Raw genomic sequence first — 18,464 nt, forward strand, 5'->3', positions numbered from 1 at the left:
GCTTCTGAAGTGCTCCCCTGATCTATGTCCTCCACCCACAACCACTACATGGTTCCCCCTCACTTGGTTCCCCTCCACTCCAGCCAGGGACCAGGGACTGTGCTCTCCCTTAGGAGCAATCTCGCCCTGCACCTACTGAAGTGGATGTGTTGGATGCAGGTGTTAGGGTCCCGGGCAGCACTCTATCCTTACCTGAGAGTGGGATACCACACCTCTGGGTGAGATGCAGTACCTCTGTGGTGACTGAACCCTCCGGGGCGCCACAAACCCATTTAACGGTCTCCCTGCTTCTGTTTATAAAATCGGATGAGAAAAAAAACAGATGCAATACAGATGTAGAAATAGACAAGGATGTGTGAATGTAGCCTAAGCCTATGTGCACACGACGTCTTTTTCAAGTAGATTCTGCCTGCAAACTCACTCAGAAAACGCTCGAAAGGATGTACATATGCATTCCTATGTAAAAATGACTCTATTCATATGTTCAGGTTTTTGAGCGTCTTTAATTGCGGCTAAAGGAAGTGACTTGACCATTCCACTCTGAAGACTCTCTACACTTTACAATACAAGTGAATGGGTGGGGGCTCAAATAATGATCAGAAGATGCCCAGGCATCTTTTTCAGCGTTTTCGCTTCACAAAACCTCTAGTGGTTTCTGCATTGTTGAATGGGGAATACGAAAACGATGGAAAACACTGAAAAAAGCCCACCGGAGGTAAAAAATGATGAAGCAAGTGCTCAGGAAATGACCAAAAGTTTGCAAAAAAGACACTTCAAGAAAAAAACCACCAATGTGTCCTGATTAGGGTTGAGCAAGTATGTTCTGTCCGAGTACGCTCGGGCCGAGCTCCGAGTATTTACAGCTGCTCGGTGATATGGTTGAATAGCTCCCGTGTGCATGATTTGCTACTGTTTGACAGCTTTATTACATGTGAGGAATGTGTAAGAAATAGACATTCCTCACATGTAATAAAACTGTCAAACAGTTGCAAATCATGCACACGGGGAGCGATTCAACCATATCACCGAGCAGCTGTAAATACTCGGAGCTCGGCCCGAGCGTACTCGGCGAAAGGGTTAACAAAACATACTCGCTCAACACTAGTCCTGATGCATCTTCCTCTTAGAATAGTTCACCCAAGTCTAAAAGACGTCATGTGCATATAACCTAAGAGTAGAATTTGTTTGGAATTGTCAAATATTCCATAATCCCATGCAGAATTACACATTTTCATGAACTGTAGCGCAGCCTGCATCAACTCCCTGCAGTTTGTGCTCTATTAGCAGTTTTAAAATTATCGTAGTAGAAACATTTTACTATAAAACTGAAGTTCCCATGTTTTCTAGATTCATTACTAAGCATTTAAAAGCCAAAAAGATGGGGCACAATGTTCATATAAACATCATGGGCCGGAGTCATCAAGCAGGTTTTGCCAGAACTGGAGATTACAATTGCTTGAAAATTTTTGCTTGACGTTGTTTTTGGCATTTTTACATCGAGCTCTGCGAACTGTTTGAATAGCAGCCAGAACTTGAGCGGGATGGAACGTGGACAAGAACAGCTGACATATGCAACATCATTTATGCCACAAATGAGGAGTAAATTACAACACAAATATTGATGGCATACATTTCTGGTGCTGGTGTAACATGGCGCGGTGCAGTAGCCGTGGGAGAGATACTCATCTGTTGCGCCCCAGCATGTTACATGAAGGCTGGATGTGTGAAGAGGGTGCGATGATGTCACTACAGCATGTCCTCTGTGCTGAGCAGTGCAGAGGGTGAGCAGTCCAGAGACTGTAGAGACCGGAGCAGCGAGGGAACAGGAAGAGGTGAGTATTGATTATTTTTTTTTTGTATGGAGCACTATATGGGGCCCATTATACTGTATGGAGCAATATAGGGGGCCCACATACTATATGGGGCTATATAAGGAGCCCATCATACTGTATGGGGAAATATATGGGGCCCAATATACTGTATGGAGCAATATAGGGGCGCATTATACTGTATGGAGCAATATAGGGGACCCATTTTACTGTATGGAGCAATATAGGGGAGCCATCATACTGTATGGGGCAATATATGGGGCCCATTATACTGTATGGAGCAATATAGGGGGCCCATTATACTGTATGGAGCAATATAGGGGGCCCAATATACTGTATAAAGCAATATATGGGGCCCATTATATTGTATGGAGCAATATAGGGTGCACATTATTCTGTATAGAGCAATATATATGGCACCCTATGCTGTATGGAGAACTATAGGGGACCCATTATACTGAATGGAGCAATATATGGGGCCCATTATACTGTATGTACCACTATGTGCGGCCCATTATACTGTTTGGAGCAATATATGGGGCTCATTATACTTTATGGAGCACTATGTGGTGCCCATAATACTGTATGGAGGACTATGTGTTACCTATAATACTGTATGGAGGACTATGTGGTGCCCATAATACTGTATAGAGAACTATGTGGGCCCATTATACTATACGGAGGACTATGTGGTGCTCATAATACTGTATGGAGGACTATGCGGTGTCCATAATACTAAATGGAGGACTATATAGGAGGACAATGACTTTGTAAGGGCTGCAAAGTTGTGAGATATGCTCTTCTCTGACTCGGCCGAATATTAAGTTTTTTTTTTTTTTGGGATGGGGGGGGGGGGGGCACAAATAGAACTTCTGCTATGTGGTCCAATGATTTCTATGTATGCCCCTGGTTACACCAGTGCAGGCCGCATGTAACCAATGTTGCTTGTTTGCCAGGACCAGATGTTTGACAGTTCAAGGAGAGAGACCACCAGTTATTTGAAAACGTAGTTTTACTGAACAAAAGTCTGATTACCACTATATACACAGGATAGCGGGTACACAACTTCTCGCACGCTTCTTCATTAATACAGAGCATCTCAATACACAGTCTCATTACTTCCTTGGCCTCACACATTCCTGCCTCCACTGGTCTAATTTCCTTCACCACCCAGCTTAACACCACAGTACAGTCCATGAAAGTCATTTCCTCTTCCTGCGGTTCCGCATTTGAATCTCCTCGAAGAAGAGAGGGTTTGCCAATATGGCCGGACTCAACTTCAAAGTCTCTGACACTTAGGGAACTCCTGTCTAGGACACTCACTTTGTCTCATGTTCCATTCCGTCCTGGCCCATTACCTTTAAGAGCTGTAAGCTACTCTGGGCAGTGCTGCTAGGCATACCTTCTCCAGACCCTTCTTACTTGGTCATTTTGCTCTCTGGTCCATCTTCTTAGCTGGCACTGTCCTTCTCTTTGCGTCTCTGTAACTCTCTTTGTCTCAGTCAGTTCCTCAGGATCACACTATCTCTGTCCCGATCTCCTTTCTCTCTTGCCACAGAACGCCCACTGCATGTGGCCTTGCTGAACACTCAGACCCAAAGGTGTATCTAGGGGGGGGCAGCTGGGGCACCTGCCCCAGGCACAGCCGGAAGGGGGGGGGCGCAGTCAGGCCACCTAATGCGGTGGTCTGAAGTGTCTCCTCCAACTGCAGCATTCTGCCGCCACCGGACTGGGAGTTGGCTGTTCTCTGAACTGACTGTCAAGCTGACAGCTGGCTCACATAATGCGCAGTGCGCCGGCTCCCAGTTATCAATTGTATTTACGTCTTTCAGATGCAAGTACAATTGAAACTCTGACCGCAGCGTGGTCAGGTCATGTGATCACACTGCTGACGTCACTCGTCGGGACCCAGAAGCGCACATTGGTGGTAAGTGCTCCACGCTGGAGCTGAAGACACCAAAGATTACATGTACAGTGGGTACGGAAAGTATTCAGACCCCTTTAAATGTTTCACTCTTTGTTTCATTGCAGCCATTTGGTAAATTTAAAAAAAAATCATTTTTTTTCTCATTAAAGTTCACTCTGCACCCCATCTTGACTGAAAAAAACACAAATATAGAAATTTTTGCTAATTTATTAAAAAAGAAAAACTGAAATATCACATGGTCATAAGTATTCAGACTCTTTGCTCAGACACTCATATTTAAGTCACATGCTGTCCATTTCCTTGTGATCCTCTTGAGATGGTTCTACTCCTTCATTGGAGTCCAGCTGTGTTTAATTAAACTGATAGGACTTGATTTGGAAAGACACACACCTGTCTATATAAGACCTCACAGCTCACAGTGCATGTCAGACCAAATGAGAATCATGAGCTCAAAGGAACTGCCCAAGGAGCTCAGAGACAGAATTGTGGCAAGGCACAGATCTGGCCAAGGTTATAAAAGAATTTCTGCATTACTCAAGGTTCCTAAGAGCACATTGGCCTCTATAATCCTTAAATGGAAGAAGTTTGGGACCACCAGAAGTCTTCCTAGACCTGGCTGTCCAGCCAAACTGAGCAATTGTGGGAGAAGAGCCTTGGTGAGAGAGGTAAAGAAGAACCCCAATATCACTGTGGCTGAGCTCCAGGGATGCAGTAGGGAGATGGGAGAAAGTTCCACAAAGTCAACTATCACTGCTACTCTCCACCAGTCGGGCCTTTATGGCAGACTAGCCCTAACGGAAGCCTCTCCTCAGTGCAAGACATATGAAAGCCCGCATACAGTTTACTCAAAAACACATGAAGGACTCCCAGACTATGAAAAATAACCTTCATTGGTCTGATGAGACGAAGATAGAACTTTTTGGTGATAATTCTAAGCGGTATGTGTGGAGAAAACCAGGCACTGCTTATCACCTGCCCAATACAATCCCAACAGTGAAACATGGTGGTGGCAGCATCATGCTATGGGGGTGTTTTTCAGCTGCAGGGAGAGGACGACTGGTTGCAATTGAAGGAAACATGAATGCAGCCAAGTACAGAGATATCCTGGATGAAAACCTCTTCCAGGGTGCTCTGGACCTCAGACTTGGCCGAAGGTTCACCTTCCAACAAGACAATGACCCTAAGCACACAGCTAAAATAACAAAGGAGTGGCTTCAGAACAACTCTGTGACCATTTTTGACTGGCCCAGCCAGAGGCCTGACCTAAACCCAATTGAGCATCTCTGGAGAGATCTGAAAATGGCTGTCCACCAACGTTCACCATCCAACCTGACGGAACTGGAGAGAATCTGCAAGGCAGAATGGCAGAGGATCCCCAAGTCCAGGTGTGAAAAACTTGTTGCATCATCCCCAAGAAGACTCATGGCTGTACTAGCTCAAAAGGGTGCTTCTACTCAATACTGAGCCAAGGGTCTGAATACTTATGACCATGTGATATTTCAGTTTTTCTTTTTTAAGAAATTTGCAAAAATTTCTACATTTCTGTTTTTTTTTCAGTCAAGATGGGGTGCAGAGTGTACATTAATAAGAAAAAAAAGAACTTTTTAGAATTTACCAAATGGCTGCAATTAACAAAAAGTGAAAAATTTAAAGGGGTCTGAATACTTTCCATACCCACTGTATCAGAGGGGAAAGGGGAGATCTTCTGTGTGGGTAAGTTATATAATCTGTGTGGGTGGTATATACTCTGTCTGTGGGGGGAATATATACTCTGTGGGGGTGTTTACTGTGGAGAGATATATACTCTGAAGGGGGTATTTACTGGGTGGGGGTATATACTCTCTGTGGGGGAGTATTTACTGTATGGGAGTATTTACTGTGGGGGGAGATTTAGTGTAAGGAGCTGGAGGAGATTTACTGTGTTTTGGGGGGAAGATTTAGTGTAACGTGGCTGGGGGAGATTTGGTGTAACGAGGCTGGGGGAGATTTACTGTCTGTGGGGGAGATTTACTATCTGTGGAGAGTATTTACTTTGTGGGGGAGGATTTACTGTGTGGGGGAGATTTACTGTGTGTGTGGGGGGGACTTAGTGTAATAGGGCGGGGGAGATTTACTGTGTGTGGGGGGAGATTTGGTATAACGAGGCTGGGGGAGATTTACTGTCTGTGGGAGATTTACTGTGTGTGTGGGGGGGGTCTTAGTGTAATGGGGCGGGGGAGATTTATTGTGTGGGGAAGATTTAGTGTAACAAGGCTGAGGGAAATTTAGTGTAACGGGGCTGGGGAAGATTTATTGTGTGGGGGAGATTTAGTTTAACGGGGCTGGAGGAGATTTACTGTGTGGGGGGAGATTTAATGTAATGGGGCTGGGGGAAATTTAGTGTAAAGGGGGGAAGATTTGATGACACAAGTTTGGGGAGCAAGGAGACATAGTAGGTGCAGACACAGCACGGTGAGTGGGGGGATGGGTGCAGACACAATATGAGGAGCAACAAGGAAAATGTAAGCGGACACAGTATGGGGCCCGAGGGTGATGGGATGGGTGCAGACACAGTAAGGGGAGCGTGAGTGATGGGATGGGTGCAGACACAGTAAGGGGGATATGTGAGGAGGCAGTATGGAAAGTGAGAGGGTAAATGTACGAAAAGGGAGCGGGGAATACTGCAAGGAGACAGTATGGGGGGAGAAAAGTGTTAGTGGGCACAGAATAGAGACTGAGTAATGTGGGAGGGTAGCATGGGAGACAGTTTAAGGGCACAGCCAGTAAGAGATAGTAAGCCAAGGAGGGGGAGTGTGGTGAGGGGGTATAGTATAGAGACTGGACCCTATAGGGTGGACACAGTGTGAGAGGACAGTGTGAAGAGGGCGCACAGTATGAAAAGGAGGAGTCACATTTTGTGCAGAGAATATAGTGAGGGGTAATTATCTATTCAGAGGCTCAGTGTAGGGCAGATATTTTTATTCAGGAGCATTACAATGACACTGCTGTCTTTAAGGGCCTCGTGTGGGGATGTGCTGCCGAAGATTGGAGAAGATGGAAGTATGGAGAGACGAGCTGTGCATGGGAAAAGTCATCATGGCGTCTGGACAAGATGGCTGCATTATACTTTATGGGGGTGGCTGCATTATACTCTGGTGGGGGGCTGCATTATACTCTATCAAGGACTATGAGGTGCATTATACTATATGAAGGACTTTGGGGAGTTCATTATACTATATGAAGGACTATGGGATGTCCATTATACTATGTGGAGGACTATGGGGTGCATTATACTAAACAAGTATTATACTATATGGAGGACTATGGGGTGTGCATTATACAATATGGAGGACTATGGGGTGTGCATATGGAGACGATGGGGTGTGCATTATACAATATGGAGGACTATGGGATGTACATTATACAATATGGAGGACTATGGGGTGTGCATTATACAATATGGAGGACTATGGGGTGTGCATTATACAATATGGAGGACTATGAGGTGTGCATTATAAATACAACCGAAATGTTTCTGTGTGATGGTGCAATATGTGAGCATTTGGGGCCCCACTTTAAACTTTTGCCTAGGGCCCAACTTTGTCTAAAACCAGCCCCGGATTTAGGTATATTTTTGTTTAAAGCGCTGCAGCATTTCAGAGTAGAATATCCGGGACCATAGGAAGAGAGGAGACTACTCCAGTGCAGCCCCTGGCCGTCTCCTTCCAGCGCCGCTCTAGGTGACAGATCTCTCCCTATGGACACATGAGGGATAGACTTGTCAATCACCTGCATCAGTGCTGGGAGGAGTCGGCCAGGGACGGTGCCAGACTAGTCTCATCTCTACTTATAGTGCCTTGCCGGATCCCCTAACTATACTTTCTCTGAAATGCTGGAGCGTTTCAAAGAAAAATATAACTGGCTGTAATTATTCATTTAATGAATCAGAATCTTAGGGTGTGATAATATGGCAAGTGCTTGTAGGTGTCATGTGAAGGGAAGAGGAAATGCAGATAAGCAGCAGGATGGTATATAATATTGCAAGAGAGAGCATTTCTTAACCCCTTTACGACATATAATGTACAGTTACGTCATATGTTGTGTTCCTGCCTTTGATGCGGACTCACATGCCGATGACGGCTGATTTATACTGACAGCGGCATTTAACACACGCCAGTAGGGAGTCGCGTCATTCCACACGGCCATTGGTTTGCCTGAGACGTTATCTCGCGGTGCCAATGGGTTGCCATGATTGCCGAGGGTCTGCTGAAGACCCCTTTGCCCATCATTACCATCCTCCTGTGAAAGCTAGCGTTTAGCTGATGGTCTGCTATGTATAGTACAAGCGATCAATCACAGCTAATAGTCCCCTAAAGGTGACTATTAAATACACTAAAAAGACAGAAAAAATGGAAAAAGAAAAAAAAATAGAAAAGTTCAAACAGCCCCTTTTAGCCCCATTAAAAATAAAACAATTGGAAAAAAAATACACATGGTAACGCCGCATTCAGAAAAGTCTGATCTATCAAAATATAAAATAAATTAATCCGATCAGTAAGTGGCGAAACGAGAAAAAAATCGAAGTACCAAAATTTGGTATCTGCATAATCATACTGACTTGGAGAATCATATAAAAAATGGCATCCAATATAACAGGGCAAAAAAGAAGACAGTCTTAAAAACCCCCCCCACAAATAATTATAATTAATGGGAGCCTTATATCTGGCAGGGAAACAGCTGTTTCCATGCAAGATTAAGTGATTGTTCAGAAAAAAGTGGAAAGGCCTCAGTGACACATGGATGCTGTGGATTAAAGCTGGGTGTGAACACAGCTGACCAAAAGCATTTTTTTTATTCTGCAAAAATAGTAAAAATTAAAGAAAAAAATGTAAATTTGTAAAAAAAAAAAAAAAAAAAAAAAGAACAAAAAAAGCAGAGTGAAATCTGCAGTAAATACGTATGGATTTTGCTGCACCAGATTTGCTGGGGAAATGTTGTTTTTTTTCTTGTAAAAATTGTCACAAATTTCATGCATTTTTTTATGTTTTTCTTTTAAATTTTTATCTACACGTTTTAGCATGTTTTTAATCAGTTATTTCCTATGACAAAAAGCCTGTTGGAAAAAAAAACAGAAAAAAAAACCTATAACTAGGGCATGCTGCATTTTGGAAACTATGCTTAGAAACCCAAAATATGCCAGAAAAGCATCCAAACAGAAAGAGTATTGTTTGTAGCAAACAGCAAAAAAAAAAAAGTGTGAAACAACCCTTATAAATGCAGATTTTTTTTTCTGCTCGCAGCATGAAAGGACTTATTTGTACCGATGAGTTTTGGAATTTGCTCTTTGGTGCGGAAATGTTTGACATTGCGTGACTGCATTCCTCTAATAACTTGGACAGCAGGTGAGATGGAGCAGGAGCTCTACCTGAAGGAAGGGGAACTCCTCACACCACTCCCTCTATGAAGAAGGGTGGAGAGAAGACAAGTGCAGAACAGGAAGGTCTAGTTTCATAAGTCACTCACAACAGGAAGAGACTGCTGCAAACTCAGAGACACTCAGGGACCGAGAGAGACAGAAGAACAGACATGGACAGAAGGCCGGTGAGTGCTGGACACAGACTGGGGGTTGGTAGACACATGGGAGAACTAGAAGGCTTGAGATGGTGGGTGGTGGAATGTATGGTCTACCAAGGTGGGACAGGTGTATGGGCAGGTGATCTACAGATAGAACTGCGAAAACTGGTGACAGGAAACCCAAGACTAGGATTAAGGATTTCAGAAAAGTGAGGTTAGGAGGACAATGGAAGCGCCAGGTCCTGCTTAAAGGGATGTTTAGATGGAGTTTTATCTGGATTTGGAGTGTAAAAAACTCCATGTGAACATACCTTAAGATGCAAAAAAACAAGAAAGGTGGGTTAGGGAAACTGTGCAGCTATCGTGATCCAAAATGCTGAGACTTAAGTTCCACTGAAGATTGAAAGCCAAGTCGTCAAGCCATATTACAACATTGCAAGCCTTAGTATGCTGACACTCCTATAAACAAGGACCGAGCTTGTGACCGGGGACATATCGTTCTGTTTGGTCATGGTGCTTGCTTATGTAGCAGATTGGGATCTGTAATGGAGGATATTCGACAGCAGGAACTTTTGGACTTTGCCTGTTTACCCCGGGCATTGTGTATATTGCTAGGAGCTGGCCGTACGCTGTCGTCAGGCGCACAGCTGCTGTACACCTGCTCCTGTATATGGGATGACTTCCTGCTCGACCCATCCTATAACAATCAGGGTCCAGATTCCTCCACAGAAGCAATGAAAGACCTCTCTACAAGGAGTCTTATGTCACCGCCATTATGTCTTGTCTTTGTCTCTATATAAAAGGCCCTATATGTCTGGCAATGATAGAGTTAACACACCATTATGTGGCGGCTAAAACACAGTAGACTTTCCAGGACACAGATTAGGTGCGTGCGTGCAATGACGTCAGGTTATTTGATGGTGACACACAAGGCAAGCAGTGTCCCGCCACCCCTTCGTGGCCAGAAATGAGACATTGGACCTTCTACCTTGTATTTATAGAACTTCCTCGCCCTTCTGCTTAGTTATTAAAAATGCCATCGTATGTATTCCGGAGAAAGCTGGGTTGTCATCCATAGCTGGTTTACACAAGTTTTATTAATGTACATTTTGTTTTCTGCTGCTCTTAGATATGCTTCTCCAAATGTTGGTTGACAAGTTATAAGGCCTCCATCGCTGCTAACATAATGCTTGTCACCCAGCTTTCCCAGATTCCAGAACAGAAAACATGCGGAGTTACATGGGCGTTCATATATCTCTGCATTGATGGGTAGATGTGGCCTTTAGGAGGCCAGGGCAGGAGGGTGATGGCACCTGCAGGAGTTGTAAAATCTATCTTTTGTTCCCCCAGTAGATAATCTTCTACCATGTTCCTCCTTGCTACTGTATGGCTGACAATTTTTCTATGAAATATTTTATCACATGACGTTAAAACTACTCATGGTCTTAATGGTACACCCAGAAATGATAGATGTGGGTCCTGCACCTATTCTCGCCGCCAGGAATGGTGAGGTTGGCTGCCCACTCGGGGCTATCTCCATTCAAAAATTTAAAAAATGGCCAAACATACTTGTGCCACTTTAGACGTCAATGGAGAGAGCCATGAAATTTCAATCATCAGTCCACTGACAGGGCCACGAGAAAAGTCTCGCTCTTGAGATGGCTTTGGGGCCCGCATTTATCTGAAGAAAAGGGCCCAGTATGATCCTACGTGGCAACGTATGGCTGCGAAAAATGACATCGCAATATTGTCCTGCTACATCGCACCTAATAATAATGAATGTGATCATACGTCCAACACATTGCCACAACAGCATTATTGCTACCATGAGATGTTGCGGGCCTCAGCCATGAGTTGCCATGTTGCCCTGGCCTAATTTAAAAATAGTATATTCACTTGGGTCCTAGATTTTCAAAGTATGGCTCTGCGTTGACCCCACTGGGTGATTATCCTAAGCTACTATAGTTTAACATGGCATGGGGCAGTAGACGTGGGCGAGGTACTCGTCTTCCACGCCCTGACACACTACATGAAAACGGGGGTCCTGGCTGGGTGTATGTGGTTATGTTGATGCTGTGGACACCTTCAAGTTCAGCTCTACCACAATTTGTGGAGCGCCGGACCCCTTTTAAGGCCATGGCCCCACTGACCTACCAGTATTCGGTCAGTATTTTTTCTCAGGAGTGGGAGCCAAAACCAGAAGCGGGTGATAAATGCAGAATTGCTGACTTGTTTCTATTATACCTTTTCTCTGATTGTTCTTCACCTGGTTTTGGCTCCTGAGGAAAAAATACTGACCGAATATTGGCCTAAACCCACGATGAGGAAACCAGAGAAGTTTTTAGAAATGGAGTCCTTTTTGTTGCCAATAAAACTTATATACAGAGGATATCATGAATAAAGCTTGTTGTTTTCTGCACAATAGAGAGGTTTGTTCTTGGTGGTGATGGACGGCGACACGTTATATGTGTGAATGTTGGAGATCAACAGGACAAATTGGGTAACCTCATCTTCCTGGTACAGGGCCACATGGGTCAATGTGTTTCGCTGTGGCCATTGCACCCTAGTGAAACATTGCGAGGGAGCCCTCACTAGCTGCCACCTTACTGACGTGCCACCGCCTGGCTGATCCTGCCTTCCATCACGGCTGGTCTCCAGGTCTGCTAACACCACGGCATCCTTTTAGCTATTTTGATATTGATGACCTATCCTAAGGATAGGCAATGAATAAAAAGTCCTGGACAACCCCTTTTAATAATGGCAATGCATCCCTAAAAATCGGATGATATATGGTTAATCCATATGGGATCTGTTTCTTCTTTTTTTTTTTTGTGTGCTCATAGACTTGGATAGGTGAGTTTCATCCAAAATCTCAAAAAGTCTAGTGCACGTTGTGATTTTTTTATTTTATTTTATAAAATGATTTGAACAGATCCATTGAATAACCTAAATGCAGGTGCTCTTTTGTGCTAGTAATATGGGTGAAAATCTCCGCCCAACCATGACCTGAACTAATTAGGGACCTATAATTCTGTTAGTTCGGGTTATTAGGCAGGCGGATAGGCCCAGATTTGTGCCTATATTATAGTCACATGCAGCTGGCCTCGGAGGCTTTGTATTATTAGGCAAATTTGGTAATGAAATTTCTATGCATGGCCTGATCAGAGGAGAATTGAAAACCCATCAGACCGCAACTCATTTTATCAGAGATGGATCTTAACTGTTTCCTTTCGTGAAATAAGTAATGGCGATGATTATCCCGTGATGTGAGAATAATAAAAAATAAAATAAAATCCATATTGAGTCTTGCGTAACACAGAAATATCCATGTGTTTGCATAGCGTCATCCCCTTATCTGCTTCCTTTGGCTTAATGTTCTTTGTGTTCTCATATAAGTAAAGAAGTTATTACTGAAGAACGTGCTTGTCGAATGAGCAAAAGGCGGTGGTGTGGCCAACTTGTCTACGTCACAACACATAAATCGGGTGCCCTCGTCCTATATATACCTAAAGGAATGTTATAGTGTATATATAAAAACCTAACAGGCGTGCGTGTGTTTAAAGTGTATATATAAAAAAAAATCTTCCGGAAAGTTTCCTATTATAAGATACATTTTAAAACTGAGAAAATATATCAAATTTTTTTTTCGTTTTTCGCATTAAAGTGAGTAGAGAGAATAATACATCAGACGACAGTAACACAGCATTGCTTAAAGGGTTATTCACAAGATAGTACGTTATGACTCGCTAGGGCTCTGTATCCGGAGAACAGGGTTCTGCAGAATCCCATATTGAATATATAATTCCAGCTAATAATAAAATCACGGTTAGTGATGAGCGCAAGTGCTCGTTACTCAAGTCACATGTTCGAATCCCCGCGGCCGCATATTTCGCGGTTGTTAGAGAGCCACAAAACATGTGGGGATTTCCCGTGTTTGTCAGGCAATCCCCGCATGTTTTTTGGCTAACAGCTGCGAAACATGCAGCCGCGGGGACTCGAACATGTCACTTGAGCACCCACGATACTCAGTGTGTACCCGAGCATCCTCGGCAAACTCAAGTAACGAGCACTTGTACTCATCGCTAATTACGGTATATCCGCACTTGTACTCATCGCTAATTATGGTATATCCGGCATTGCTGTGTATACGGTTCATTAGGGTGCTAAATTTGTGACAAGTCCATAAAGTAGTCGTCGTTCCTAGGACTCCTCATCACATCCGGTGTCTGACAGTTTTGTATGATCATTCCTTTGTGTTATGGTTGTTCAAGAGTACATGGCAGAAGCGTGAATGTGTACATGCCCTCAGGCCCAAGGACGTCTCTGTGGCATTTTCTGCTACAGTACACACAGAAAATCCCACACTAGGACAGAGGCCGTGCAGATAATGTACCATTTTAGGAATAATCTCCTATATCCCGACCACAGAGACACCGGCGATCCCAAGAACGGGTCTCTGGACTCCAGGAAGCAGGCGCTGCGGAGCCCCATCCTGAATCGAGCTGCAGAGCGCATTCCCGACCTTCTATCCATTCTTCATGTATGGGATTGAAGGAATTAGCAGGGCGCTGTTCTCGGCTTCATTTGTTATATATGGGATTGCCGCCTAAAACTGAGGTCAATCATACGCCCCTAAGTCCTATCCAAAATGGGATTCCTGGGATCCAGAGACCTGTTCTTAGGACAGGTGGGACCGCCAGCGATCAATAAGCAATCCCCTATCCTATGACTATGGGATAACTTACTATTTTGGGAATAACCCTTGAAGAATGCGCAGCCTCTGTGTGTGGGCAGGGGTGGATTACGAGTAGCAAGGGCCACACACACACACACACACAAACACACACACACACACACACACACACCTGATGTATCACGTGACATGTCACATGATTCCCTGTGATAGATCATGTGATAGTTCACGTGAAATTAATTTGGCACAATATTAATATATTATAATTTTTTTTACATTAATTGTATGACTTAATATTGAGCACAATTAAGTATGCTGACATCCCCCTATATACAGTATGAGACCCTACACAGAATATGAGCTGCCACAATCCTCCCATACACAGCGGGAGGCCGCACGTAGCCATCTATACCTAGCAGGGGGCCGCACGTAGCCATCTATACCTAGCAGGGGGCCGCACGTAGCCATCTATACACAGCAGGGGGCCGCACGTAGCCATCTATACACAGCAGGGGGCCGCACGTGGCCATCTATACACAGCAGGGGGCCGCACGTGGCCATCTATACACAGCAGGGGGCCGCACGTAGCCATCTATACACAGCAGGGGGCCGCACGTGGCCATCTATACACAGCAGGGGGCCGCACGTGGCCATCTATACACAGCAGGGGGCCGCACGTGGCCATCTATACACAGCAGGGGGCCGCACGTGGCCATCTATACACAGCAGGGGGCCGCACGTGGCCATCTATACACAGCAGGGGGCCGCACGTGGCCATCTATACACAGCAGGGGGCCGCACGTGGCCATCTATACACAGCAGGGGGCCGCACGTGGCCATCTATACACAGCAGGGGGCCGCACGTGGCCATCTATACACAGCAGGGGGCCGCACGTGGCCATCTATACACAGCAGGGGGCCGCACGTGGCCATCTATACACAGCAGGGGGCCGCACGTGGCCATCTATACACAGCAGGGGGCCGCACGTGGCCATCTATACACAGCAGGGGGCCGCACGTGGCCATCTATACACAGCAGGGGGCCGCACGTGGCCATCTATACACAGCAGGGGGCCGCACGTGGCCATCTATACACAGCAGGGGGCCGCACGTGGCCATCTATACACAGCAGGGGGCCGCACGTGGCCATCTATACACAGCAGGGGGCCGCACGTGGCCATCTATACACAGCAGGGGGCCGCACGTGGCCATCTATACACAGCAGGGGGCCGCACGTGGCCATCTATACACAGCAGGGGGCCGCACGTGGCCATCTATACACAGCAGGGGGCCGCACGTGGCCATCTATACACAGCAGGGGGCCGCACGTGGCCATCTATACACAGCAGGGGGCCGCACGTGGCCATCTATACACAGCAGGGGGCCGCACGTGGCCATCTATACACTGCAGGGGGCCGCACGTGGCCATCTATACACTGCAGGGGGCCGCACGTGGCCATCTATACACTGCAGGGGGCCGCACGTGGCCATCTATACACAGCAGGGGGCCGCACGTGGCCATCTATACACTGCAGGGGGCCGCACGTGGCCATCTATACACTGCAGGGGGCCGCACGTGGCCATCTATACACTGCAGGGGGCCGCACGTGGCCATCTATACACAGCAGGGGGCCGCACGCCCCCCCCCCCCAGAGACAACGGGAGACAGCACGCAGTCATGCACACACTCACTCACCATCCCTGGCTCCCGTCGTCCAGCTCCTCTCTGGTGGTAAGTAGCAGTGCAGGGCGCGCACTGCGTGACATCATACCAACAGACACAGTTGCGCACAGGGCCTTGTCTCCTAGCAGTGACGTGGCCCGGCTGAAGAAGAAGCAGCGGCAGTGCGCCGCTGCTGGGGGAGCGGTCCGGGGGCCCCCCGCCTCTGACTGCCGGTATGTGCTGCGGCGCCGCACATATTATGATGAGGGCAATCTGGCCATGGAGCCCCAGGCGGTAGCCCAGATTGCCCTCATTATAATCCGCCTATGTGTGTGGGATATTGTATGTTGTGTACTGTAGTGGAAAATGCCATGAGATGTTCTTGGGCATAAGGCCATGTACACATTCATGATTCCTTAGTAGCAAAAGTCAAAGGAATGATGGTATAAAACTGTCACAAAAACAGGATGAGTAGTATAAATTACGAAAAGTTGGAGGACTTGTTACAGATTTTAGATCATAGTGAATTTGAGCACACAGCAGGGCCGGATATACCGTAATTCTGTCATGAACAAGAATTATATGCATATGTGTGTAATATATATACAGTACAGACCAAAAGTTTGGACACACCTTCTCATTTAAAGATTTTTCTGTATTTTCATGACTATGAAAATTGTACATTCACACTGAAGGCATCAAAACTATGAATTAACACATGTGGAATTATATACTTAACAAAAAAGTGTGAAACAACTGAAAATATGTCTTATATTCTAGGTTCTTCAAAGTAGCCACCTTTTGCTTTGATGACTGCTTTGCACACTCTTGGCATTCTCTTGATGAGCTTCAGGAGGTAGTCACCGGAAATGGTTTTCACTTCACAGGTGTGCTCTGTCAGGTTTAGTAAGTGGGATTTCTTGCCTTATAAACGGGGTTGAGACCATCAGTTGTGTTGTGCAGAAGCCAGGTGGATACACAGATGATAGTCCTACTGAATAGACTGTTAGCTGTTTTTTTTTCTTGCCATAATACAAATTCTAACAGTCTATTCAGTAGGACTATCAGCTTTGTATCCACCAGACTTCTGCACAACACAACTGATGGTCCCAACCCCATTTATAAGGCAAGAAATCCCACTTATTAAACCTGACAGGGCACACCTGTGAAGTGAAAACCATTTCCGGTGACTACCTCTTGAAGCTGTCGCCACTTCTACAGTGCTGCAGCTAATCAATGAGCTCAGCCGCTTGTGTAGGCACTTGGGCTGAGCCGCTGAGCTCGGTTATTGGCCGCTGTGCTGTCCACGTGACGTCAGCGCTGCAGACAATAACAGACACCGGAGCAGCGGCGGAGATTCAGCTCTGGACCTGGGGAAGGGGAGTAAAGTACAGGTTTTTTTTTATATATAATCAGGCAGCTGACGGGTATTCTGAAACCTGTAAAGATCTTGTGTCCAGGGGAGCATTCAGCAATCAGCTGTTGTACAACTACAGCTCCCAACACATGTGTTGACTGCAGGCTGTCGTAACATGCTAGGAGTTGTAGTTTCACAATAGGTGTAGTGCCACAGGTTTCTGAACACTGCCCTAGAGTAATGCCACTGATACAAGATCTTTCCTTGCTAGACGGCCATACAGGTCATATTGCCGAATAATGCTCTGTGCCGCTGCTACATCGCAGTGTAATGCAGGTAAATGGGATCACAATGCGATTCATAGGGGACGCAACAAAAACGTAGAAAAAATCCAATTGGTTTTGATTTTTTGTGACTTGCATGTCACCATTGTGATACACCAGTGGTCACAATACGACCCCATTCACTTGCTATATAACCGCAGCAAAGAGTGATTTTTGGCTAACATTACCATGTAGACTGAGCCTTAATGTCAGTGGCTAGACATTCTTGCCGCCCTACAGGAGGTATAATAGTAGAATTTGCACGAGGACATTGGTGTCTGAGGGGACCCAAAGACCACATAAGTGGATACCAGTATTATATCGTTGTTTCAGATTTTGCACAGAGATCCGGATGCTTATAGTGGTGATCCATCTGATGCGGGTAGGGGTATGTAGCTATGTGGGGTGTAAATATTCCACAATAATCAGTAAGTGTTTCTGCAGCAAAAATAATATGAGGAATTACCATTGCAGACTTATATGGAGCATTTGCTGCTTAATGTTCTGAATTTATAGAACAATGAGGAAATTTTGCATCTAAAATCCTCAACACATGTAGGGAATTCTGCGGAAAGTTCTAATCAATCGGTTGCACTACGAGAAGTTTCGCCTAGCTCTGGCCTTTACCCTAAGGGTGGGGAGCAATAGCGTCTCCCATGAAAATCAATTATGGGCAATCTAGTAGCTCTGACAGCAGACGCCAATCATTCCTCTTCCCTACAAATTAGACCACCGGTAGATCCCATATGAAACCATAATGAATATGGGATTCTTCAGGCCAGAATTCTAATAGCGAATCCTTCCCGAATATCTGCCGGCGTAAACATTGCGGCGATTAATGCTCGTTATTGGCAGCACATCTCCATTTGAAGAGCAGAGGATGTGCTGCCGATAACCTGCTGCTGTACAGGGACAGAGTGATCTTATTACCGATCGTTCTTTCCCCATCGTCGTCGACAGGTGTAAATGACTCGCCCCCTGGGCCGTGGGGTACCCGGAACCGGGCTTCTGTACGATGCTGGGGGTAGTAGTGGCAACCCGATCCCGTGGCTCAGGGTGGTCAGACCAAATTGTGGCAGTCTATTTATCAGTGTTTTGAATGTCCGACTACGCCACCCG

General features: G+C 45.7%; 1 protein-coding gene across 1 annotated transcript in view; it reads left to right on the forward strand.

The window, feature by feature from the left end:
- The first annotated feature begins 9,094 nt into the window (after positions 1 to 9,094).
- Positions 9,095 to 18,464, forward strand: part of VAMP8 (vesicle associated membrane protein 8) — a 34,135-nt gene continuing 24,765 nt past the window's right edge. Inside the window, exon 1 of the mRNA XM_073653715.1 lies at positions 9,095 to 9,336. Within this exon, the coding sequence (XP_073509816.1) occupies positions 9,322 to 9,336 (15 nt within the window). The 5' untranslated portion in view covers positions 9,095 to 9,321. The remainder of the gene's footprint in view (positions 9,337 to 18,464) is intronic.

The sequence above is a fragment of the Phyllobates terribilis genome, unplaced genomic scaffold (genome assembly GCF_046119375.1).
Source record: "Phyllobates terribilis strain yellow unplaced genomic scaffold, ASM4611937v1 Scaffold_11__3_contigs__length_659146591, whole genome shotgun sequence".
NCBI classification, from domain to species: Eukaryota; Metazoa; Chordata; class Amphibia; order Anura; family Dendrobatidae; genus Phyllobates; species Phyllobates terribilis.